The sequence below is a fragment of the Rhinichthys klamathensis genome, unplaced genomic scaffold, assembly GCF_029890125.1.
Source record: "Rhinichthys klamathensis goyatoka isolate OS25496 unplaced genomic scaffold, OSU_Roscu_1.1 h1tg000595l_1, whole genome shotgun sequence".
Classification (NCBI taxonomy): domain Eukaryota; kingdom Metazoa; phylum Chordata; class Actinopteri; order Cypriniformes; family Leuciscidae; genus Rhinichthys; species Rhinichthys klamathensis.
Genome location: NW_026607051.1, coordinates 3047010 through 3073193, shown reverse-complemented (window position 1 = coordinate 3073193; position 26184 = coordinate 3047010). Strand labels below are relative to the sequence as shown.

At 43.0% G+C, this 26184-nt stretch overlaps 1 protein-coding gene across 1 annotated transcript in view; it reads right to left on the bottom strand.

Annotated features, from left to right (window-relative positions):
• Window positions 1–6021: 6021 nt before the first annotated feature.
• Window positions 6022–26184, bottom strand: part of snapc3 (small nuclear RNA activating complex, polypeptide 3) — a 99689-nt gene continuing 79526 nt past the window's right edge. The window contains exons 3-6 of the mRNA XM_056240382.1: window positions 23780–23861; window positions 6707–6811; window positions 6451–6600; window positions 6022–6333 (exon numbers count right to left, since the gene is read on the bottom strand). Coding sequence (XP_056096357.1) covers window positions 6247–6333; window positions 6451–6600; window positions 6707–6811; window positions 23780–23861 — 424 coding nt within the window. The 3' untranslated portion in view covers window positions 6022–6246. The remainder of the gene's footprint in view (window positions 6334–6450; window positions 6601–6706; window positions 6812–23779; window positions 23862–26184) is intronic.

Genomic DNA, 26184 nt, shown 5'->3' with positions numbered 1-26184 from the left:
CCCCTTTAAGATTAAAACTCTTCAATAGAAAAACATACCGTGTGAGTTCTTGTTTTTAAATGTTGATCATATATTATACTAGCAAGAATGCTATGTTTCCCGAATATACACACAATTTCAAATGTGACAGTTCAACAAACAAAAGGGTAATATTAATTGATGTTCATTTTAAACACAGTATTGTCTTTTTTTGCCCCATTTTGCAACGAAATAATAGTTACAACAAAAGCCACAGCAGAATTGCAGCACACAGCGGTGTTTCGCGAACGAATCTGTGGCTTTGAACAAAACGTGAAAGTCAATGATTCAATGCCCCATTCATTAATACAGCCACTTGCTTCATTACTGAATGAATGAATGAATGACTCACTCATTCAATGACTCTTCTTCAGTATGGAAGTCTATGGCAGCCCATAGAACCGCTTGCGGGAAAGTTATGAAATATGGCACACTGATAGAGGACAGTATGAACAGTCACCATAGCAAATTTGGAGTCTCTAACTCAATCCCTCTAGTGCCATCAACTGTCCAAAGTTTCACTCATGTTTATGCTAATAACTTTTGAACCGCAAAGACTAGAAACAAAAATCTAGTTTCCTCTGATTACGTGGCTCAAGACGATTCGATTGCACCCTATGACATCATTTTCTGTCATGGAAATCTTTTCGCCATTTTGAATTCTCAGAAAAACCTACTTTTTCGAACTCCTTCTAGACAGTTGCTCCGATTTTCAATTGAACCAGATCATCTTCAGACCATGCAGACAAAAAGTTATGGAATTCAAGTTGATTCGTCAAACCATTCTTGAATACCGTGCAAACGAATTTTACGTAGCGCTTGCGAAAACAGACTTTAAGGCTGTATGTCCGCAACGCTTTATCGTATTCAGACAAAACCTGGTACATGTCACCACAAGCATAACCTGGTACATGTCATCACAAGCATGACCTACCTATGACCCACCTACTGGTCCGGAGATACGGAAAATGGCTATTTTGGCTTCTAACTTATGAACGATTTGTCCAAAAATCATAAAAGTGGTCTCGTTAGATTCAAGGCATCATGTTGAGTCGACTAATTTCTAATTTTCCCCTATCGGCCATTTTGGACGTCGGCCATTTTGAATTTTGTACTAAAATGCTGTATTTTATGAACGCATGAACGTATCGTTACGAAACTCGGTATGGGTCATCAATACGATGCCCTGAAGGAGCCTGAGAAGTTTTGAACCAGCGCCACCTAGTGGTAAAATGTATTTTTCAAATGCTTATAACTTTAGGTGTGGTAGACTTATTTTCACGTGAGTCATCTCCTTAGATTCCTGAATCCTTGCCGAGTCCAAAGATATTAAACATGCTAGGTTTCGCCTTACTGTTTGTGTAACGTTGTGACTTAATGCTTAAAAAAACATTTGCCGATATCTTCGAAACCGTTAGACCAATCGAGGCGAAACCACTGTAGGAAGTTTGGAAACATAGGTCGTTGGCTGAATGCAAATATCCAAATGTCAAAATTTTGATAGTAAGCGGCAAATAAATCCAATCAAAGTCGCCCATGGGTCATTTTTTATGCTCTCACACATATACATGTCTATAACTCTAAAACAAAATGAGATATTTCACCAAATTTGACACATGTATGGGCTCACTCTGAGAACACACAAAAAAACCTATCAGGTTACCCTTCAGCTATCAGGTTAACCATAAGCTACATTAGCATCAAGATAGCTTAGCATGCTAATCTGGTTAACATGCTTTTGTGTGCTAATTCTTACACTGAAGCCTCTCCTCAGCAGTTTGGCAAGTCAGGGTCAACTGAGTGGCGAAAGCTGTTAAACCACATGCACCGAACCATTCAGGCCGTGGGTTCGAATCCTGTGTGGCACATGCCCAGACCTCAATAGGTACTGTGGTGCAAAGATGCTTCAGTTCCATACATGGTGTCTATCTGAGAAGAAACTCAATAAATAAGACATGTGGATGCAAAGACTTTTCGTCAACTAAAACTAGACTAAAACTATGAAAGGCAAAAATTACTAAAATGTGACAGACTAATAAGCATTTTCGTCTGAAGATGAAGACTAAGACTAAATCAAAAATGGCAGTCAAAATTAACACTGGTTTGTGCGCAATCACTTGAATTGTTTTCTTATAACAGGGTAAACTACTTAAAATACTCAATTTGGTAATTTATGGTCATACTGATAAGAGTAAGCCATCCTTGATCATACTTTTATCTGTGTATACTCACAATAAAAACATTGTGCTTTTGTAAAATAAAGAAAACAAACAGGATGAGGTTTCTGCCGTTTCAGTTTCCTTTCCAAGAACTTGTTTTCGGAGGGCGTCACAAAAATAATCGAAACTCAGCATATAGCGTACTACTTGTCGCAGTTTTTTAATTTCGTTTTGTTATAGTTTTAATAATGTAAGTGAACTATATTTTGCGTTTTTTTTTCTTTTATATAGTATTTTATTCCATTTCCAGTACATATTCCATATGTACTGACATATCGCTTGAGACTTACTGCTATAAATATAATTAGACTTTATTTGGAGTACTACTTTATTGCACAATGCACATTTCTTAATATTAAGCCTAAAATGTGTTTTAATATCACTATTAGTAAGGATAGTATGATCTCTGTATAATATCATTCTTTAATGCAAGATATTTAAAGTGTACCTAAAGTATACTTGCAATAGTTCCACTTTAGCACAATCAAATATACTTAAGTATAGCTTCAGTTGGACCTCAGCACTATTTCCGGATAACTAAAGTGCATTAAGTACAAAATTACAACATTGTTCAAATTTAGCAGACTTTAAATATGCTTCCTTGCGCCTTCGGGTCATGGAAAGGCAGTGCAGAGTATCCGGCCCTCTTGGAGTCTCTGGGAGGGGTGCTGGAAAGTGCACCGACTGGGGACTCCGTCGTTCTACTGGGGGACTTCAACGCTCACATGGGTGGCGACAGTGACACCTGGAGGGGCGTGATTGGGAGGAATGGCCCCCCTGATCCGAACCCAAGCGGTGTTCTGTTATCAGACTTCTGTGCTAGTCACAGCTTGTCCATAACGAACACCATGTTTAAGCATAAGGGTGTCCATCAGTGCACGTGGCACCAGGACACCCTAGACTGGAGATCGATGATCGACTTCGTGATCGTTTCTTCCGACCTCCGGCCATATGTCTAGGACACTCGGTAGAAGAGAGGGGCGGAGCTGTCAAATGATCACCACATGGTGGTGAGTTGGATCCGATGGTGGGGGAGGAAGCTGGAAAGACTCGGCAGACCCAGAGTACTGTGAGGGTCTGTTGGGAACGTTTGGCCGAGTCCCCTGTCAGAGAGATCTTCAATGTGTGACTCCAGCAGGGCTGCCCTTTGTCACCGGTTCTGTTCATAATTCTTTTGGATTGAATTTCTAGGCGCAGCCAGGGGCCGGAGAGTGTCCTGTTTGGGGACCACATAATTTCGTCTCTGCTTTTTGCGGATGATGTTGTCATGTCGGCCTCATTAGACCAGGACCTTAAACATGCACTGGGACGGTTTGCAGCCGAGTGTAAAGCGGCTGGGATAAGAATCAGCACCTCCAAGTCCGAGGCCATGGTTCTCAGTCGGAAAAGGGTGGCTTGCCCGCTTCAGGTTGGTGGAGAGTTCCTGTCTCAAGTGGAGGAGTTCAAGTATCTTGGGGTCTTGTTCACAAGTGAGGGAAGGATGGAACGGGAGATTGACAGACGGATCGGTGCAGCTTCTGCAGTAATGCGGTCGATGTACCGGTCTGTCGTGTTGAAGAAGGAGCTGAGCTGTAAGGCGAAGCTCTCGATTTACCGGTCAATCTACGTTCCTACTCTCACCTATGGTCATGAACTGTGGGTCATGACCGAAAGGATAAGATCCCAGATACAGGCGGCCGAAATGAGCTTTCTCCGCAGGGTTGCTCTAAGACGCTCCCTTAGAGATAGGGTGAGGAGCTTGGTCACTCGGGAGGAGCTCAGAGTAGAGCCGCCGCTCCTCCACATCGAGAGAGGCCAGCTGAGGTGGCTCGGGCATCTGTTCCGGATGCCTCCTGGACGCCTTCCCGGGGAGGTGTTCCGGGCACGTCCCACCGGGAGGAGACCCCGAGGAAGACCTAGGACACGCTGGAGGGATTATGTCTCCCGTCTGGCCTGGGAACGCCTCGGCATTCCCCCTGAAGAGCTGGATGAAGTGTCTAGGGAGAGGGAAGTCTGGGCGTCTCTGCTTAGACTGCTACCCCCGCGACCCGGCCCCGGGTCTGTTTGTAGTATACTTAGCATAAAATATTTTAAATACATTTTAGTATATTTATTTTTCACTAGGGTAGACATGTCAAGTCAATTTAATTTGCCACAGGTAGACTTAAATCAAAGTGTAAAAAGATTCTCAAATGTCCAAAGATCTAGAGAAATGGGATCCAGCTGACCATCATAACAAAGGGTCTGAAATTGAATATGTCCGTCAATGTGATTTTTCAGTTTTTCCTTTTTAATAAATTTGCTTAACTCGTCACAAATCTAGCCTTGTCATAATACTAAGTGACGGAGTTTTGATTGATCTGAAAACAAAGTATTTCAGCATAAGGCTGTAAAATAAGAAAAAGTGGGGGAAAATTAAAATCTGACACTTTCAGAAATACTTTCTGAATACACTGTATATGTAAATGAGTGATTTTAAAAACATTAAGGTGAATATTTATGACAAAATGTAAAAATTGTACTTATTCACCAATCAATGGTGAGTGTACAAATGTGATGCTTTGAAAAAGCACAAGTCTTGTGATATTTGGTTTGATATTTGGAGAAGAGTGTGACTGAAGAGTGTTTCAAATGTTTCTGAAGAGTCCCGATCCGATCCACGTCATCAGTATCGTGCCGATACTGGCCCAGAACGCTAGATCGGAGGGGAGAAAAAAATACAATCCGATACCCATCCAACACAAACCATGGGAAAATCTAGCTTAAACCATTGCCTAAATGCTTGAATATTAGCATTTCCCTTGCTGCGACATCCAGTTAAGCAGTACAGCCTGTCACGTCAGGGTTGCCAGATTGGGTGGTTTCGGATCAGTTCGGCGGGTTTTTGTCGCCGAAACAATGGCACTTCAGATCCTTCTTTCGGCGACCCTCTGTTCAGCAGGCAGTAGTCTCACTCACTCACACACACACACACAACATCTCTGGCTGACGTGCCCCCTAAACTCACAACAGACACTCCCTCCCACTACCTTCGATGTACTTTTACATGTCCGGTTTACATTCCTTTTTTAACTCGTAGCCTAATAGAAAAACGAAAAACATGCTTTCTTCTTTATTCGTTTTTAGACTGGTGAAACAATATTCACATACAAATTTATTTTCCTTATATACAATACTTAGAGATTAATTGAAAATCAAATAATTGACAAAACTTTTTTTCCATTTTACGAAATTTGATTTCTGCATTTTATTTGCGTTGACCTGGAACATTTAGATAATAGCCTACTGAGTCACCTGTGAAAAAACCCACACGGTTTTGCAATCCGTCTCCTCAGTTTATAAACCGTAAGCTGTAAACTGTAGCTACTCACGGATTTGTCTATGCCGGCTGATTCAACCAGGCCAGCTGTTTAGGTGCGGGATGCACAGGATTTTTCAAAATGGATAATTTCAAGTCCATTTTTTGTGAGGAAAAAGCTCAGTATAATATAATAAGCAAAAAAAGACACCACATATAAAAAAGAAATATAGCCTAAAACAAAAACATTTCAAAAACTGTAAAATGTTAGGTTATATAAAAATAAAACATTAATAAATTATTTTATGATAAACATATTACTGTCTTAAGTTAACTCATTTATAGTTATAAACGCAAATAATAGTTGTCATTATTATTAGCCTACATTTTGGCTAGAAGACACTTTAATCCAAAAAAGGAACAAAGAAATTCGTCAAATATCAGTCATAATACAGGTTAGACAATAATAATACAGGGCTAAGATTATTAGTATTAGTTCAAGAATAAAATAAAAATATCGGATTGATATCGGTATCGGCAAATAGCCGATATTAGGGACATCCCTAGTTTCTGTCTTTCATATCTGGAGCTTTTCTCTACAGTCTTTAGTAACTTGTCTTGTAAAACTCTTGGATTTAGTGCAATATCAGAATAAAAATCTCTAAATGCTACCTTATATATTAATATAGTAGGATTAAACAGTATTTAATATAGTATTAACCTACACAGTTCTTACATGCTGATGTCTTGACATTCTGGGAAACGTGTGTCATTGAAGAATGTTCCATTGAAGAAAAAGAAAGCAGACTTGTAATGATCCTAAAAAAAAAAAAAAAATCACTTTTTAGCTGTATGTTTGCTACCTTTGCCAATGTCAGTTTGGCCCTGTTCAAATGTGGTTTATATTGAGAAACATCTTGTGTGTTTGTTTCTAACCTTGCTGATGAACTGTGGTACCATGTCTGGAGTGTTGCTGAACTCTCCAAACACCTGCAGGTCACTGACGCAGCAAATCGCATCTCTAAGATCACTCAGCCTCTGAGAGCCCAACACATGCAGAGTCTGATATGCCCTCACATACTTAAACTGGCACAAAAAATAAACATTCATTCATTGGAGAAGCTTACTGAGACTAATTTATATTGTTAAATCAAATTAAACTTATATTAGTGTTTATGTGTTACATACATACCCGCTGAAACAGAATGGGATACATAATATTAAAGGTCAATATGATTTCTCCTTCAGGAATCAGGTCTCTGGGGTTATCAGGCTTCTTACCCACAGATATCATCTCCTGCATGAATAAGACATGGATTAAAGTCTGGGACACACCAAGCCGATGGGTCAACCATCGGGCAATGCGGGGCTGTTTTTGAGCATTGGTCAGCTTAGTTTCTTCAGTGTGTTCCACACTGTTGGCTCTAGTTGGACGCCGTCGGCTGTTTTTTGGCCAATTCTGCATGTCGAATCGGTGGCGGAACTCGCCCGTAAGAGAGAGGTCACTTCAGTTGGCTGTTCACCTTAGCGAATCCCCACACGCATAAGCGTAATTTGCGGGTGGGACATGTCCCCACCACTTTTTGCCAGGGTCGACAATGTCCCTACCACTTTTTGAAACATCTCGTGGCACGGATGTAGCCTACCTAATACAATGAAATATCTCCAGTTGATTAGCAAAATATTAATTTAGTTTTTTTGTTAATGAGAGATGATCTGGCGCTGGAATGTGTTTGAAATCATGTTAAGCATTTGTTGCTGCTGTTATCAGTGGTGGAAGGAAACTGTGCTCTCTTGGCGCTCGTGCACAATCCATCGCTTAACGCCATTGCGGTGAAATTAAAATGCACACAAACATGTCTCTGCTCTTAATATACAATCACTGATGAACATCTTTAGTTTTAATGAGAGAAAAAATATATATTACTATACGAGGATATAGAACTCAGAACCTCAGACACACTTAACAAAAATTCTACCACCAGATTGTTACTGCACACGAGCATTATTATCAAATTATGCATTTATTCACTGACATGAAAATATCATGTTAAAGGGGTCATATGATAGTTCTAAAAAGAACATTATTTTGTGTATTTGGTTTAATGCATTGTGTTTACGTGGTTTTAGGTTGAAAAAAGTCATTAATTATTAAACGACATTATTAAACGACAAACAAGTGCTACTCTATACTGCTCAAAACTCGCGTTTGAATAGTCAGTAGCAAATTCTTAAAATATGAAAACATAGTTACACATCACAAAACGTCTGTGAGTCAGAAGCGCCAGACTGTACTTGAAAAGCCCCACTTTTTAGAATCAGCCTTTGTGCACAGCCGACCTTGATACTCTCCCAGGTTCTGGAAACAGTCCTCCGAAAAATGCGCAGCACAGTCGAATATTTTGGTTGTACTGTTCTGGAACAGTGTTGTTAATTAAGCTTAACCACTGTTTTATAATTGTGTCCTCTTTTGGAAGGCCAAACAAAGTAGTTTGGCTTTCGCAAAAAAAAAAACAGCGTCTCCACGACATGGCGACAGCGGAGGCAACAATAATACAGCGAGAATAAAAGTTAATCCTTTCTTTGCGTATACATTTGGGCGGCGTTATGAAACTCTCCCCCCACATACTGACGTAGATTTGTGGGGGCGTGTTTGAATGAAGCGTTTTAGGAAGGCGTGGCTGAGCCTTAACTTTTACAAAGAATATCTCTTTAGGTTTGAGACTTTGAGCTTTGTAACTCTGCAGATCTTATACATGCAAAAACAGCTACATTACACACTAAAGAAAAAGGAAAACAAGAAATCATATGACCCCTTTAAACAAATTAAACTCATTGTAGGCCTGCTATTGAAATTGATTTCTGGACATTGTAATGTTATTTTTTTCTGCAATTGTTATTGTACATATAGATCAGTAGATCATTTTAATAATAACCAAGGGCTGACAATACCGATGACAACTTAGCAGACATAACTGAATAAGCTAGAAATAAACTGAATAAGCTAGAAATAAAACGTGAAACTCACCGAGTGGTCTGGGGTGTTCACCGATATGCTCACACAAAAATCGCTGCAAAAGATGCTTTCCAACAGATTTTATCATAGTTTTTGTCCAACTGGAAAGCATCTTTTGCAGCGATTTTTGTGTGAGCATATCAGTGAACATCCCAGACCACTCGGTGAGTTTCACGTCTTTGTAAACTAAAGTTGAATGCGTTTTATGAAGGATTGTTCCAGTGCACCTATGCAACCATTTTGGAGGTGGGGGGGTGCAACCACAGAAACCGAAAATTCTCGGGCCAGCAGCATGTGTCCAAATTTCAATCTTAACCGTTCTATTTCATCAGAAACGATCTTAAAACAGGGCTTTAAGTGTAAAATACCGAACTTGTCCTTTAATATATACTTAACCCTCTGGGGTCGGCAAAGGCGCCGGAGCGTTTTAATTGATTTTTTTCACATAGCAGCAAAATAGACTTAAAATACTAATTTATGGTCATACAGACTTAAGAAATATGAAAAAATAAACTGTAAAATGTCTACTTCTTTATGTGTCCACTTACAATCGAAACAAAACATTGTGCTTTTGTAAAATAAAGAAAATAAACAGGGTATGCTTTCTGCCTCTCCGTCTCTGTGAACTTTTTTTCTGGAGCACGTCTCTAAACTTAAACAAAACTCAGCAAATACTATTCACCCAGGCATGAGCTATATATCTTTATAATCATTTAAGCATGTACTTTTAAATGATCTAATTCAAAACTAAAAAAAATATTCTCTGTTTATGTAATCTGTATGAAAAGAGAGAGATGTCAGTCGTTCTCATTTCAGCTCATTATCTGATAATGTAAACACGCCCACGGAGAGCAAGCGCTATTCAAACGCAAATGATCTGAGGCAATCCATGCAAACCTGTCATCAAGTTTAATCAGATTCATGTACTTTTCGTCGTCTTGCTACGCTGTGAGGAATAATACTACCGTAATAATAATCCTAGGAAATTTACCTTAGAAGTGCTGCTTTAGTTTCACTTCGAGGAGCAACGGATCCAGCTGAGGATTGTGAATAGTAAGTTCTTTATTCTTAAGTGCTTTGTTCTAATCGCAATATGGAATAGAGTCTGTAAACCGCAAAACGACTGTTTAAATATGAATAACGTGTCTGTGTGTGAATGAATGAACATTGAATGAATGTTGTTTACTACAGCTGTGCCATTCATTCACACTCGCACTTACATTAGTAAACATGTTATTTTTACATGGACACATCTACTAGTTTAGCTTTTACCAAACTATATTGCTATACTGAGATGAGTAAATCAACTGAAATATGTTGAAATAAAATGTCTTTGTATAAGCAACGTATTAAACTGCAAATTAATATTTTATATGCTAATATATCATAAAAACTATATGTTACAGACGAAATATGAATGTTTAGACAAGATTTCGTTGATTAGTTTTGGATAGAAGTTTTTACTGTAAAAAAGACTACTGCCACATCAAATAAGTTTTGTTCGCCAATTTTTGCTCATGTTAATAAATATATAGTATGGGCTGTTTCGTCAAAAATAAAGTAGGTATATTGAATTATCAACTAAGATGTTATTATAGTGTTTGTTCCAATATTCAAACTAATGAATCCTTAACTTTGAAATACGTATGATAAAATGTATACTTTTTACAAGAAAGTTTACACTTGAAATACTGTTAAAATTGTAATTGTTGTTGTAATTGTAACCTTTTTAATAAAATAGCAAAACATATATTTACAAGGTAGATGTAAACAAAGTCTCAATATAAGCCTTCTCATTAAATTTGGGGAGAGGATACATATTCCAAAACTTTCTGAAAATACAGTACGAGAATTAACAGCACAATTACTAGAAATGTTTACCTTGGATATTATACAATTTGCATGCATACAAAATTTGTGGAAAAATATACATTTTTTTCAAGACTTTTCCAACTAACTTTGAACCAATTTCTGTAGAATATATACATTTCTTTCGTCCTCACATTCTTTCTTGTGGTACCCTCTCAGTGACATACCTGACTGAAAGGCTCATTATATGGCTCATTATGCGGGTCATTGTCTTCTCAGGTGTGATCACAACATTATTCATGATCATTCACGCCCCCACACATATTGTCTTTCCAAACAAAAAGTGTCTTACAAAATTTAAATCAATCTATTGTTTTATATGAATGATTAGGCAGGATGGTTTTCAGATCATTTTGAAGCAAAAACTCTAGTCGACAACATCCATTAGTCAAAAGTCTTGTGGACACATATTTAGTATGTTTTGTGGATTTCAGAAACTTTAATTTTTAGTTTTTTCAATAACCATGCATAAACATTATTCTCAAAAATACAAACATGTACATACATGTTGCTCACATATTATGGTAGCCCTGTGTGTGCTAAATAGAGTGTAATGACACCTTTGCCATTAACCCTCTGGGGTCCAAGGTGTTTTGGGCTCCTTGAGATGTTTTGACATGCTCTGACATTTCAGCTTTTTTCAGTTGCTTATAAACATATTAATGGCACAGGTGAAATTACACTCTATTTAGCACACACAGGACTACCATAATATGTGAGCAACATGTATGTACAAGTTTGTATTTTTGAGAGAATATTGTTTATGCGTGGTTATTGAAAAAACTAAAAAATAAAGTTTTTGAAATAAGGACACAAAAAACATACTAAATATGTGTCCACAAGACTTTTGACTAATGGACGTTGTCGCCTAGAGTTTTTGCTTCAAAATGATCTGAAAATCATCCTTCCTAATCATTCACATAAAACAATAGATTGTTTTAAATTGTGAAAAACATTTTTTTGTTTGCCAAGGCAATATGCGGATGGGCGGAACGGCCCAACCCCTATCATGAATAATTAAGTGGTTCTCAGACAGTGACCCTGCATAATAATGAGCCTTTCATTCAGGGGTGTCACACAAGAAAGAATGCAAGGACAATATATATATATGATTCTGATGATTCTCATGATATATGAGTCTATGATTGTAGCGCCTCTTAGCGGTAAAAGGCAGCAAATACACCCCACATTTTACCGCCGCGGTGGAACGGCTGATGTGGGCATTGTCATGGCTTGCCTCAACATTTGCGTTTGAATAGCGCGCGTCCTCCGTGGGCGTGTCAGATTAACGCGTAATGAAGTGTAATGAGCTGGGGAAAAAAATACTGAAATCACTCTCTTTTCATACAGATTACATAAACTGAGAATATTTGTTTTTTATATAAATTACTTCATTGAAAAGAAGAGAATTCAAGCTTCATAAAGAAAAATCTCTCGTGCCTGTATGACAAGTATTCGCGGAGTTACAGTTAATCTTAGGACGCGTTTCAGAATGGACTGCACTGACAGAGAGAACGCAGAACGCGCATCATGTTTATTTTTCTTTATTTGGCGAAAAGCACAACACTTTGTTTTTATTGTGAGGTTCCACAAAAAAAATACAAACTTAACAGGATCTAATGATGTATAACACTTATATGTAAGATCAGAATCAACAAAGTAATTTGAGTCTCTTTTGCACTGATAAGGAAAAAAGTGAGCTGGTATCGCCGGCGAGACCGCCGACCCCAGAGAGTTAATATGTTTATAAGCAACTGAAAAAAGCACAAATGTCAGGGGATGTCAAAACATCTCAAGGACCCCAAAAACACATTAGACCTCAGAGGGTTAATATAAGACAAAGATAAATGCAGGACAATATTAATATATATATTTTTTTTAAATCAACAACATTTAAACTCCTAAAAGAACAAATTGGAGTAGTTTGATGCAACTCAACAGTAGGGATGGGCATTTCAAGCAAAAATAATATTCGAAGATCGCTGGGTATTATTCGATTATTATTCGAAAATCACACACCTCCCCCATATGCACACACACATGCATGTATAGGCTACACACATGTGAGAAAAGCGGAGCGGTGTGACGCTTAAATATAACTTAAACATACGTTTCATATTTATGTTTAAATAATATAATGTTATTTTTTTTTATTTAATCTATGTTGATTATATGAAAAGGGAACCACATGAGATGGGTAAGATAGGATCATAAGATGCCCAATATATCGGGAGACATTTGGAGTGGGTCAGACATCATTTTGACCACAAGTTTTGTTTTGTAGAAAGCCATTCTTTAAAATGAATTTTGTTTTGTATAAATTGTATCTGAAATTAAAATCAATGTTTCATCAACCAATTGCCTGGATTTAATAAATAAGCAGCAAATATAGCAGACAAAATAATCAGGACACGGAGGTGCCGGCGCGTGAACTGGAGCGCATCTCATAAATGAACCGAAACTCAGCGTATAAGCTACTTGCCTCACAGACCAGAGAAATGTATGTATAGAAAGCTTGAAATGTCTACTTAAAAAAAAAAAAAAAAAATTCAAATCGAAAAGAAATGGGCTACTCTCTGCTTATGTAGGCTAATCCGTATGAAGTGTGCATTTCTCTCTATGGGGCTGTTTACACCTGGCCACTTCATGCGTTTTCTGTGATCGGATAGCTATCCGATCGTGAAAAGACCAGGTGTAAATGCCCTCCGAAACGCATTCGAGACTGATTTGAATCCGATCACTCAAACCAATTCAGGAGGTGGTCTGGGCCGCATTCCAGACAAAACTGGACAAGTGTAAATGCATCTGGTTGTTGAAACCACATATGTAAATTTTACTCCTCCCAAAAATGCTAAAAAATAAACGTGTGAGAGAGTGTTATAGGCTATACGTCATGTTATAGTAAGATATGACGGCGCTACTGCGACACGCATCACCTCAGATGAGCAGCTGAAAGCAACAGATATTGCTGCATTTTATTGATCATCAGCAAATTTCAAAATCAAAGACAGCAATAAGAGAGAGCGTTAACAGAACTGGTAAGATCATTTCGTTTCTTTACTTTTAATGAAGATGATTGTGTGTTAAGCGTCTGCGACTTTCACTTTGATTTGCGATAGTTTGCGGCGCGTTGGCTTGATGAATAGACGTGCACGACTAAAATGTTCTTCTAGTCGACTAGTAGTAGTTCATTTAAGCCATTAGTCTAATCGCATATTTATATTAGCTTTATGCATGCGCTTGAGATGCGGAATAGGCAATATATTACGATAACGCTCATTATGGTTTAGTATTCTCTCCCATATATATTAAAGTAATTAAATTAATATAAATATGCGATTAGACTAATGGCATATTAAAGTAATTAAATTAATAATAAATAAATATTACGTGTATACATCGATATTTAAAATCAAAAGAGTCAAGGATAGTCTATACGTGACTTTCACGTTTCCATGGTAATCAGTCACTCGTGCATTAGCTTACGACACGCCCGCACCCGCGCCGAATCCATCAGTTCTCTTACGAGAGGTTATCTCGTATTGCGTAAGTTTAGCTTACGCTACGGGTAAAGTTCATCTTTGCTCGAGATACTGAAGCCAAAATTATCCTTAATTTGTATATATTGTCAACGCAGTGCAGCAGCTGCAGACCTAGAGCAGGCTGCCTAGCGTGCTCATTGGCTGCCTTGCGGCAACTGCAGCAGCCTACCAGTGAGCCTGGCGTGACGTCACGCCCAATGGTGGCGCTTCGCTCCCACTACGCGTCACAGCCCGCGCGAAGGGGTGTGGCTTAGCGTATAAATACGGGGCTCAGAGGCTGCTTCCCTGATTTTTCATCTCTTCAGCGAAGCTCTTCATTTCCGCTGGATCCGAGAGAAGCCACCGCCGTTGAAACCAGCGACTGCAAGCAGAGGAAAGCGCCTGAGGAAGCCGGTCGACTTCTCGCCGCCTTCAGCCTTTCGTGCCAGCAACGCTATCCGGCGACAATATCCTTTACTGCTCTTGTCTGTTTCTGTGTACTGTGTGTGCTCGCCGCCGCGACACACACTTCTACTAAAAGAGCGCGAGCGTTCTTTTAAGAATGCCTCGCACGTCCTGTGGCTCGTGCCGAGCCCGGCTCAGCGCCGGAGACCGCCACGTGATTTGCGCTCTCTGCCTGGGCCAGGACCACGCAGCCCTCGCACTTTCGTCGGGAGGCTGCGTCCACTGCGAAGAGCTGTTCATGGCGACCCTGCGGGCTTGTCTGGAAATCTCTTCAACGCTGAAGCTGTCACTCTGCCGCGCAAGAAGCGCCGTGCTCAGAGGATGCCGGAGCCCGACGCGGAAGACAAACACTCGCCGGACAGGCTCCCTCGAGTGTCTCTCTCGCCTTCCCCTCCCCCCTCACCGACGCGCAGATGCCGGCTTCCGCCCGCACTGCCGTTGCTTCAGAGGACGAGGCGGACAGGGGCGCCGCGGGCGACAGCTGTTCCATCCTGGCCTCGGACAGCGAGGAATGGCCTGGATCTCTCCACTCCTCCTCTGCTTCCATCCAGGAGTCCGGACGGACACGTTCGGGTGTGGATGCCGAGCTGATGCGTCTCCTGGTGAAGGCCGTCGACCGCCTCGGCCTCGAGTGGTCACCGCCCAAGGAGCCCGCGCTTAACCGCCTGGACGGCTGTTTTCTTCAGCACCGCCATCAGCCACCGGCTTCAAGGCCTGCTCCTTTTCTGCCGGAGCTCCACGTCGAACTCTCTAAATCGTGGAATGCACCTTTCTCCGCGAGGCTCCACTCCGGTTTCTCCGCGACGCTCTCCCATGTGGACGGCGCTGCCGAGAGGGGGTATGTTTCCATTCCCCAAGTGGAAGAAGCGGTAGCAGCGCACCTTTGCCCGCCCTCCTCTGGATGGCGCTCAAAGTCTGCGCTCCCCTCAAAAGCCTGCAGGACCACGTCAGCTCTCGTCGGCCGCGCCTTTTCCGCCGCCGGACAAGCTGCTTCCGCCCTGCACTCTATGGCCGTTCTGCAGATCCTGCAAGCCGACCTCCTCCGTGAATGGGACGAGAAGGGCTCGGATCTAGCTGCGATCGCCGATCTAAGGAGCACGACGGACCTTTCCCTCCGCGCCACGAAGACCGCAGGCCATCGGCAGATCCATGGCTGCGCTAACCGTCACAGAGAGGCACCTCTGGTTGACGCTCGCAGACATGAGGGAGTCTGAGCGCGCCACCTTCCTCAACGCGCCGCTCTCCCCCACCAGTCTCTTCGGCCCAGCGGTCAACGGCATTGTGGATCGCTTCTCCGAAGTACAGAAGACTTCGCAGGCCATGAATTTGTTTCTGCCACGACGCTCTAGCTCAGCCACAGGCCGCACACATGACAAGCCGCCTGCTAGAAGCTCCACTCAGCGTCCAGCCAAGCCTGCCGCTTCGCAACGTCGACAGGGCGGCCGCCCTAGATCGCGCTCGGACAGCCGCCGCAGGCCGCCCCGGCCGAGGATTGCGTTGAAGCCCGAGCAAGCGAAGCCCTCCTAACATCAGGGGAGAAAAGACGGGTGAGTCCCGCTGCGGCCGGACCACCGTCAAAACGCCATGCCTCGTCAGTCCCCCCACAGAGGGCTACTGCAGGAGATTATTTAGCAGCCAACGAGCCGGTTATAATGCCCTCTCGCCTGCACACAAACGCCGTTTTTACGGCGACCCACAGAAATCCCATAAAGAGTGTAATTTCTGTTTATCCGGCTCACGCCGCTGGTGTTTTAAGTGTAGGAAATGTGCCCACGCCCCAGTGTTCACCCCTACACACAAGCACTCAAAAACATGTGTCCCTCTGGCCCACAGAGCCCACTCTCATAAAGCTGGCAAATGCCGCTCGAGTGTTAGATGTAAACATCTCGCGTCCATCTCATGCAGACAACTCGCGATGGACGAACTCGCGCTCGCGTCCATCTCATGCCCGCTCTGTCACACGGCCATTTTAACCTCAAGTCAGTCAGGTTATGAGTTTAAGTCACGTGCCCGCTCACAAGCGCTCACTCTTACTAACAGAAACACTGTCTCCGGCGCTGCTCACGCGTCACAGAATGTTCATGGCACGCTCCCCGTTCACGGTAACCGGGTCGCCTCATGTAAAACAGCCAGCTGTTGCTGTCAGCGAGCCACCGCATACAGACACCCATATGAGTCAGGCTGCGATTGTAGGTCACGTGCCAATAAATGCCTCGCCTCTGGCGCCGCTCACTCGCTACAAAGCTCTCAGAAAACGTTCCCCGCTCAAAGTAACCGGGACGTCACATATGAAACAGCGTGCCATCGCTGCCAGCGAGCCGCCGTGTCTAAGCACTCATACCGGTCAGACTGTGAATGTATGCTACGAGCCCGCTCACGAGAGCTCGCGTGTACTATCAGTCGCTCCGCCTCAAGCGCCGCTTGCGCTACAGAAAGCCATTGTAAAACGCTCCCCATTCAATGTAATCGGGTCGTTATGTGCGAACCAGCCCAAAGCGGCTGTCGGCGAGCCACTTCGTCCAAGCACCAAGGGCGCGCGCGCCGCGCTCACGTCTCCGTTTCAGTTCCCGAAGCCCAAAGTGTGCGGCGATCGGAACCCGGAGGCCATTCTCCCCCTATCCACACATGCACAAGCATGGGAAGCCATTCCAGGGGTTTCAGAGTGGGTGCTGAGCACAATAAGACAGGGCTATGCACTACAGTTCGCTCGCCGTCCCCCGCGTTTTCACGCTCGGACCGAGTCGACAGTGAGCGCGAAAGTAGCACATCTACTCCGGGCAGAAATAGCCAAACTGCTGTGCAAAGGAGCTATAGAACCGGTGCCGCCTTCTCTGAGCGAGTCAGGCTTTTACAGCCGTTATTTTCTCGTACCGAAGATGGACGGAGGCCGGAGGCCTATATTAGATCTGAGATTTTTGAACAAAGCTCTCATGAGGAGACCGTTCAAAATGATTACAACCAGGCAGATCCTCGCACAAATTCGCCCGAGGGACTGGTTTATATCTCTTGATCTGAAAGACGCATATTTTCAGATACAGATTATACCCCGTCACCGGCCATTCTTGAGATTCGCCTTCGACGGCCAGGTATATAAGTACACTGTCCTCCCGTTCGGCCTGTCCCTGGCACCCCGTACATTTACGAAGTGCGTGGACGCGGCGCTCGCCCCCCTCAGATGTCAGGGTGTGCGAATTCTGAACTATTTGGACGATTGGCTGATTCTAGCACAGTCAGAGATAGAGCTCGTATCTCACAGAACTATGCTTCTCAGTCACTTGGAAAGATTGGGTCTCACGGTCAATTGGACCAAGAGCTCATTACGGCCCAGCCAGTCAATCTCCTTTTTAGGGATGGAACTGGACTCCGTGGCTATGAAGGCTCAGCTGTCGACAGAGCGCGCGCGCCGTGTTCGACACCTGGCCGCATCTTTCCAGAAGGGCAGAACCGCCTCCCTGAAGAAATTTCAGAGGATGCTGGGCTGTATGGCCTCAGCTGCAGCAGTGCTTCAGCTGGGCTTACTGCGCATGCGCCCGCTACAACGCTGGTTGAACGCCCGCGTACCCCGTCAGGGGTGGACGCGTGGCTACAAGCGGATCACGATATCTCAGAGCTGCATTTCAGCTCTGCAGCCCTGGTTAGCGTCCAATTGGTACCAGCAGGGGACGAGGATGGGAGCGATTTCCCACCGGAAAATCATCTCGACAGACGCCTCCAACTCAGGTTGGGGCGGCCTTTTCGAGGGCAGACCGGTCTTTGGCCTGTGGTCAGACCGAGAGAAATGCCTTCACATAAACTGTCTGGAGATGTTGGCGGTCGAGAACGCGCTGAAGCGCTTCCTCCCGTTCATACAGGACCAACACGTTCTAGTCCGCTCGGACAACATGTCGGTTGTGTCCTACGTGAACCGCCAGGGCGGTGTCAGGTCCAGGAGCCTCTGCAACCTGACGGAACGCCTCCTCGTTTTGGCCCAGTTCTTCCTGCGTTCGCTGAGAGCGACGCACGTGCCAGGGATCCTGAACGAGGGACGGGATAGATTGTCCAGGGACAATATCCCCCCCAGGGAGTGGTCATTACACCCCCAAACAGTCCAGCTGCTGTGGCGCCTCTTTGGCAGAGCGGAAGTCGACCTATTCGCGTCAAAGGACAATGCTCATTGCCCAGTGTTCTTTTCAAAGAACGAGGATGCGCTGGCCCAACTCTGGCCCAGACGCCCGCTATATGCCTTCCCTCCGATCTCGATGTTACCGCAGGTAATCAAGAGAATCAGGGAATCACACAGCCCGGTGCTCCTCATAGCCCCGCGATGGGAGAACCAAACCTGGTTCCCGGAACTAACACGGCTGTCACACACAGCCCCGTGGCTGATTCCGGTGAGGAGGGACCTCCTCTCTCAAGCCTGCGGCTCGATCTGGCATCCCCACCCAGAGCGCTGGTCTCTGCATGTGTGGTTGATCAACGGATACCCGTTATCCTGCCAGAAGGAGTTATGAACACGATCACGCAATCTAGAGCCCCCTCTACGAGACGGCTATATGCGTCCAAATGGTCCGTGTTCTCCAAATGGTGCACCGACAAAAATCTGGACCCCAAAACGGGTGAGGTTTCGCAGGTGCTCAGTTTCCTTCAAGAGCTGCTGGATAAGGGCAGGTCCCCATCCACGCTCAAAGTTTACGTGGCGGCCGTCGCAGCCTTCGCTGAGTCGAAGCAAGGCCGGTCGCTAAGAAGGAATGAGCTGGTCATTCGCTTCTTGAGGAGCCAGAAGGATGAACCCTCCGCGCCCACCTTCGGTTCCTATTTGGGATCTCTCCGTGGTCCTAGAGGCCCTAAAGATGCATCCCTTCGAACCATTAGATTCAACGAATCTAAAATACCTCTCGCTCAAAACCGTTTTTCTTTTGGCTCTGTCATCAATTAAACGTGTGGGGGACTTACACGCGCTATCTGTTAGCGCAGCGTGCCTTGAGTTTGGCCTGAATGACTCTAAAGTCATCCTCAAACCGAGACATGGCTATGTCCCGAAGGTGATTGGCACTCCCTTCAGAGCGCAGGTCATTTCTCTGTCGGCTCTGCCAGCATCCGACAGCGCGGACCGCGACAGTCTCCTATGCCCTGTCAGGGCACTGAGAGCTTACGTAACACGCTCAGCCCCTTTCAGACGCTCCGAGCAGCTTTTCGTTTTGTTTGGCGGGCGCACCAAAGGTCTCGCCGACTGGAAACAGTCCCTATCCAGATGGATAGTGGACGCGATTTCTGCTGCCTATGCGTAAAAAGGTCTGCGATGCCCTCTAGGCATCAGGGCTCATTCCACAAGAGGCATGGCCTCGTCGTGGGCATGGTCCAGTGGAATTTCCATTCACGACATCTGTATGGCGGCGGGCTGGGCCTCCCCGTCTACATTTGTGAGATTCTATAATCTGGAAGTTCCTGCCTTGCAGGCCAGACTTCTATCAGTCTAATGTATGTATGTTCTGCCCACGTCACTGGTGCGCAGGCTACCTCAACGTTAGCTCTCCTGGTTGAGCTGCACTAATATGGGGTGATTTACATGTACATGCAGCCCGGCGCCACCGCTCTGCATTCCCCATGGGTGCTTATGCTTATACATGTGTCGGCCCGCTTGCTGGCCGCCTGAATTTCCCACTTTCACTGTTCCCCGGGTTGGGACTCATAAAGTGGATGCTGGGCACGCACGGCGTTGACAAAGTGTTCCCGTAGCGTAAGCTAAACTTACGCAATATGAGAGAACCTCTCGTAAGAGAACGTACTCTGTTACCTAACGTAACCTCGGTTCTCTCTAGAGAGGGAACGAGTATTGCGTAACCGGCCGTGCTAAGCGCCACGAGCGATTTTCGCTTCAGATCATGAAAACCAGGGAAGCAGCCTCTGAGCCCCGTATTTATACGCTAAGCCACACCCCTTCGTGCGGGCTGTGACGCGTAGTGGGCGCGAAGCGCCACCATTGGGCGTGACGTCACGCCAGGCTCACTGGTAGGCTGCTGCAGTTGCCGCAAGGCAGCCTGCTCTAGGTCTGCAGCTGCTGCACTGCGTTGACAATATATACAAAATTAAGGATAATTTTGGCTTCAGTATCTCGAGCAAAGATGAACTTTACCCGTAGCGTAAGCTAAACTTACGCAATACTCGTTCCCTCTCTAGAGAGAACCAAGGTTACGTTAGGTAACCGAGTACGTTTCATAGAGTTCAAAATGGCAAACAACTCTTCACTCCTTTTTCACAAAAAAGTCAAGCACTAAGTAAGTTGTCATGTAGTATCCGAATTGTGTTGCACAATGATGAATAACTCCGCCTATTTCTCTTGTTGAATAATTAACAGGTTTTGTTGTAAATTCACTACCCGAACAAACATGCAATATTTTCAATCTTTTTTTACTCGTAATGCATTTTATTTTCACAGATATGTTATCAAAGCCCTTCAAATTAGAATAAACATGGTGAATGTTAATGCTGAACTTGTATTTTCATGCATTAACAGCCACGATCTGCTTGAATCAGGCAGCGTTGTAACGTGTACATGATGTTTATCATAATTTGGTAACACTTTACAATTAGATAAAAAAAGTTTGTAGACAAACTTTAAGTTCTCTTGAAAAAGCCTAACTAGAAAGTTTGTAGTAGTTTTAAAAGCTTGAAGTTTGAAGGTTTTCAATTGGAAAGTTTTAGTTTAGTAAGACAGACTTTGTTTAGGCTAGTAAGAAAATGTAATTTTGCCAAAAGAAGAACTTTTATTTTAAGTAAATGTTATTTTTAAATCAGCTTCAGTGTGATATTTAACCATATTATCATACTTTACAATTATTCAAATGATCAGTGTTATGCGATGATCAGATATCTAAATCAGAGAATATCATATGTTTGGGCAGTTGGATTATTTATTTTTAACAGCGGATTCGGGGCACTCAAAGTGCCCCAGATTAGTGAATTTATCTTTAAAATGTACAAAATTTTCTTTCAGGGGGGCATGCCCCCGGACCCCCCCAACCCCTAAAGGTACAGAGATCGACCTACGAAAATACTGTGGTAACACAGTAGACTATATGACGGTCTATGAAAAATACACATTTTATTATCTTATTAAAATACATGATCAGGATTTTACCACCTTCGCCTCATTTTAAGCCAGGAAAAATCCTGCATGCGCAATATAAAGTACTGGACAACTTTCTTTCTTTTTTTCTGCTTTATTGCTTTAAAATAAATAGCATATTAAGCCAATTAAGCAAAAATCTGTCAACAAAAGTCTGAAGAAAAATAAAACTGGTATTACACTTGACATTCTGTCCCCCTCACTTTTGAAATGATGGCTACGCCCCTGCCCATATATATTTAAGTAATTAAATTAATATAAATATGCCATTAGACTAATGGCTTAAATGAACTACTACTAGTCGACTAGAAATAAAACTTTAGTCGTGCACGGGCAGCCCAACTTATTTCACATATTTTCTAACCAGCATGTCACAAAGGGTATTCTGAGCGAGCGGCGCTGTGTGGACTAAGCGAGCGAAGCATAATCTTCAGAAAGGCACTCTCACTCTGGAGGAAATATTATCACTCCGCTCACATGCTCTGGTGTGAGACAATGTGTATCTTCTTCTGTTGTCTGCGAGTTGATTGACATCTTTTAGATGCGTTATTGTCATCGCCACCCTCTGGTTACATGAACGCGTCACCGCCACATCAGAACCAAAAACAAGGGGATTTTTTTAAAGACAATAATCGCACAACCTATTTGTTATTCTATAATAAAATCAACTAATTGAATTTTCGAAAATCGTGACTCATCCCTACTCATTAGGTTTAATTAAACATTGTTCAATGTTAGAGAGACTGAGAGAGGATAAAATAAATAGAAACATTTAAACTCCAACATGGAGAAGTCTGATGTAACTCATAAGGTTTAATTAAACATTGTCCAATATAAGACAGATGATTAATTTTAAAAAAATAAATATTAGTTTTTCTGCATTTTGGGAAGATAGTCTAATCTTCTTTTCATCCAAACGTGTGGGGCTGTAATGAATAGCGGCTCACTATCAACACTCATCGATGGAGCACTAAGGTAGACTCGTGCTGCCTTTTTTTGCAGTTGCCAGTTTTTCGTATTCGCCATACGTCTCGCGGTGGCTCGTCCTTAAGTGCCGAATCAGGTTCGTCGTATTAAATATTTTGGACAATGCTCCTCCACGTGAGATTTCTCTGTAACACGGCAAATAGCTAATTATTTTCATTGTTTCTCGAAACATCATAGTAATTCCACACCGGCGATGAAATGACTGTGGCGCCAAATCATTTAAGTCCCCTCGCATCATGTACATCCTCACGTGTTGACGTCATCAAATTGTGATCGGTTTGTGAGATCGGCCAAGTTTAGGGAGTACCGATCGAGTCATAAAATGTGATTATCAGCCGATACCGATCTCCGGCCAATCGATCGGAGCAACCCTAGTGTAAACAATGGCAAGTGCTGCTTGCTTTGTATATCCACAGTAGTAATGCATGGATCGCAGTTGTTTTGGGCAGGCCAAGTAATAAGAAACAACATTCTAATTAAATGTGGGTGGGTCGCGGATGACATTAGTTGTTGATTTTCATTATCGATTTTATTGATTAGTTGTTGCAGCCCTAGCTAGGTATGAGATATGGAACGGCTGTGAAGCGATGTATGTATATGACAAACTAATAATGCCTATATCCAACCTTTGCTTGGGCTGAAGCTGAACACATTTAATTTGTGTGTGTGTGTGTGTGTGTGTGTGTGTGTGTGTGTGTTCGGGAAGTTGCAGTGACGGAACCGGTGAAATTTTAAGTTTGAAAGGAGTAAAGCCTGTGTTTAGTCTATTAGGGAAATGTAATTTTGGCAAATAACTTACTTTAAATAAATGGTCATTTAAAACAGCCTACTTCAGTGTAATACCACATCATAGCGCTTACCACTGAGAATTAGAATAATTATAACATGACTGTCGGGTGTGTATATCTAAATAAGAGAAAATCATAGTTCGGGTAGGTGGCAGGTGGATGATTTATTTTTAACAGCAGATTCGGGTGAAGTGTCCGCGCATCTCTTATCCACAGTTCTAGCCCTTCCAGGTTCCATTTTTAAATGCAGAATAAATACTACTGCCACCTGCTTGTATGGGAGAGTTATGTCCTCTCACACAGGAACAAAGCGTGCATGCTAGTTGGCCGTCGATGTAGTCTGTGAGAAGTGTTCAAGCGCAACTTTTTAGCCCTGACACAGGCAATGCGAGTGAACGCCACTGTCGGCTTCCATCAGCGCTAGTACTTTTATCAGTTTGGTGTGTCCCTAACTTAAGAGTGTAAATGTCATATTCAGATGTTGTGTGTAAAGGATTACTCACACTGAACATACCATTTCATTGGCATAGACTTCATGTCGGTCAACAGTGTCTCTGGTCAGTGTTTCTTTATAATCTTGTCTTCTCTTGCGTAATCTGAAGAAACAGCACACTAGATATTTCCAACAAGTTTAATCAAATCAAATTAAATTCAGCAGTAGACAGTTTGCAGTTTGAAATTCAGATTTATTAGGGGCCAAGCACAGAATGTGCATAGGCACCTATTGTTTTCGTTGGCGTTCTTATTAGGGGCCAAGCACCGAAGGTGCGGAGGCACCTATTGTATCTGTTCAGATTATTTTTATTAGGGGCCAAGCACCGAAGGTGCGGAGGCACCTATTGTATCTGTTCTGGTTCTTCTATTCTATTCTATTCTATTCTATTCTTCCGTTTCTTCTTCCGACTGGGTGTCTATGGCAGTCCATAGAACCGTTTACGGGAAAGTTGTTTTGGTTTGACATTCTGATAGAGGACAGTCCCAACATTAAACACACCAATTTTGGTGTCTCTAACTCATTCCCTCTAGCACCACCACCTGTCCAAAGTTTCACTTATATTATGCTAATAACTTTTAAACTGTAAGGCCTATCAACAAAATTCTTTTTCCCTCTGATTCCTGAGCTCATGACGATTTTTCCATCATAAAAATATGTCCGCCATTTTGAATTGTCCAAAAAACCTACTTTTGCGAACTCGTCCTAGACGGTTTGCCCGATTTTCACCAAAATTGCACCAGATCATCTCCAGGCAGTGCCGACAAAAAGTTATGGAATTCAAGTTGATTCGCTTAACAGTTTTCGATAAACGCACAAACTCATTTTCCGTAGCGCTTGCGAAAACAGATGTAAGGCTGTATCTCCGCAACGCTTAATCGTATTCAGACCAAACTTTGTACATGTCATCATAAGCATGACCTGAGGCTACATGCTGCGTTTCGGCACAGCGCCACCTACTGGTCCGGAGATATGAAAAATGGCTATTTTTGCTCATAACTTCTGAACGGTTCGTCCAGAAATCATAAAAGTGGTCACAGTAGATTCAGGGCGTCATGCCGAGTCGACTGATGTCCAATTTTCCCAGATCGGCCATTTTGGCTGTTGGCCATTTTGAATTATGTCCTAATATGCTGTATTTTTTTAACGCATGAACGAATTGTTACGAAACTCGGTATGGGTCATCAGTACAATGCCCTGAAGGAGCCTGAGACGTTTTGAAACAGCGCCACCTAGTGGTAAAATTTAATTTTCAAATGCTTATAACTCTGGCTATGGTTGACTTATGTTCACGAGAGTCATCTCGTTGGGTTCCTGAATCCTTGCCGAGTCCACAGATACCAAACATGCTACGTTTTGTCTGACGGTTTGTGTAGCGTTGTGATTTAGCGCTTAAAAAACATTTGCCGATATCTTCGAAACCGTTAGTCCGATCAAGACGAAACCACCGTCAGAAGTTTGGAAACATAGGTCGCTGGCCAAACGCTAATGCCCAAATGTCAAAATATTGATAGTAAGGGGTAGTAAAATTCAATCAAAGTCACGTGTCAGTCATTTTTGAAGTGCTTTTTCATATAAATGTCTATTAGGGCTGTCGCGATAACCGCAATATTGCAATACCGCGCTACTGACAGGCCAACCGCAGAGGAATGCAAGTAACCGCAGCAACCGCCAAACCGCGTTTTCTTTTTTCATAAGGCCACCCTTCGTAGTTCGTACCATGTGTATTGAATGTTAAATAAGTTAATAATGATAACAAGACTGTTTATCATGGTGATTTGTACAGAGGCTTCGTGGATTTGGACTTAAGCCTAAACAGACAGTGAATGAGATCGCCTGAGCGCGTGCGATTACCTGCGTCTGTCTTTGAAGTCAAGTCATGTATATTCGTGAAAAGGTTGCCGTTTCCAAGGAAAGCGAAATATTTGTCGTATCATCCTTTTAACGTGTAAGGGTATTTACCATGAATGGCGTCAGCGCTGGTCAGCATTACACAGCGCGAGGAAGCCGTGGGGGGAAAGCAGCGAGTCACGCATTGGTCTCTATTAAGTGAAGCATTGCTTCAGCTTTGCCCAAAAGTGAAGCATTGCTGGCCAGCTGAGCCTTGAAAAGTGGAGCTCAAATTTAAAAAAAATAATTAACGCCTTGTTTCATTAGCCTACATCTATCATTTAAGGAATTAGCTTTTTTGAACGTTTTCGTTGAATGAACGGTTTAATGACTCACTCAAAGACAGTCCGTTGGCATAACAATGTAACTGCGCGCTGAGTGACAGTCTTTCAATGCGCAGAGACGCTGTTTAGTTTCGGTTACATTGGTTACATTGTTTTTGTGTATGCTGACCACGTCGTAACACGTATTTATAGCAACAAATAAATATAAATAAATAAATAAATGGCGGTAACTCAAAATTACCGCAAGGGAAA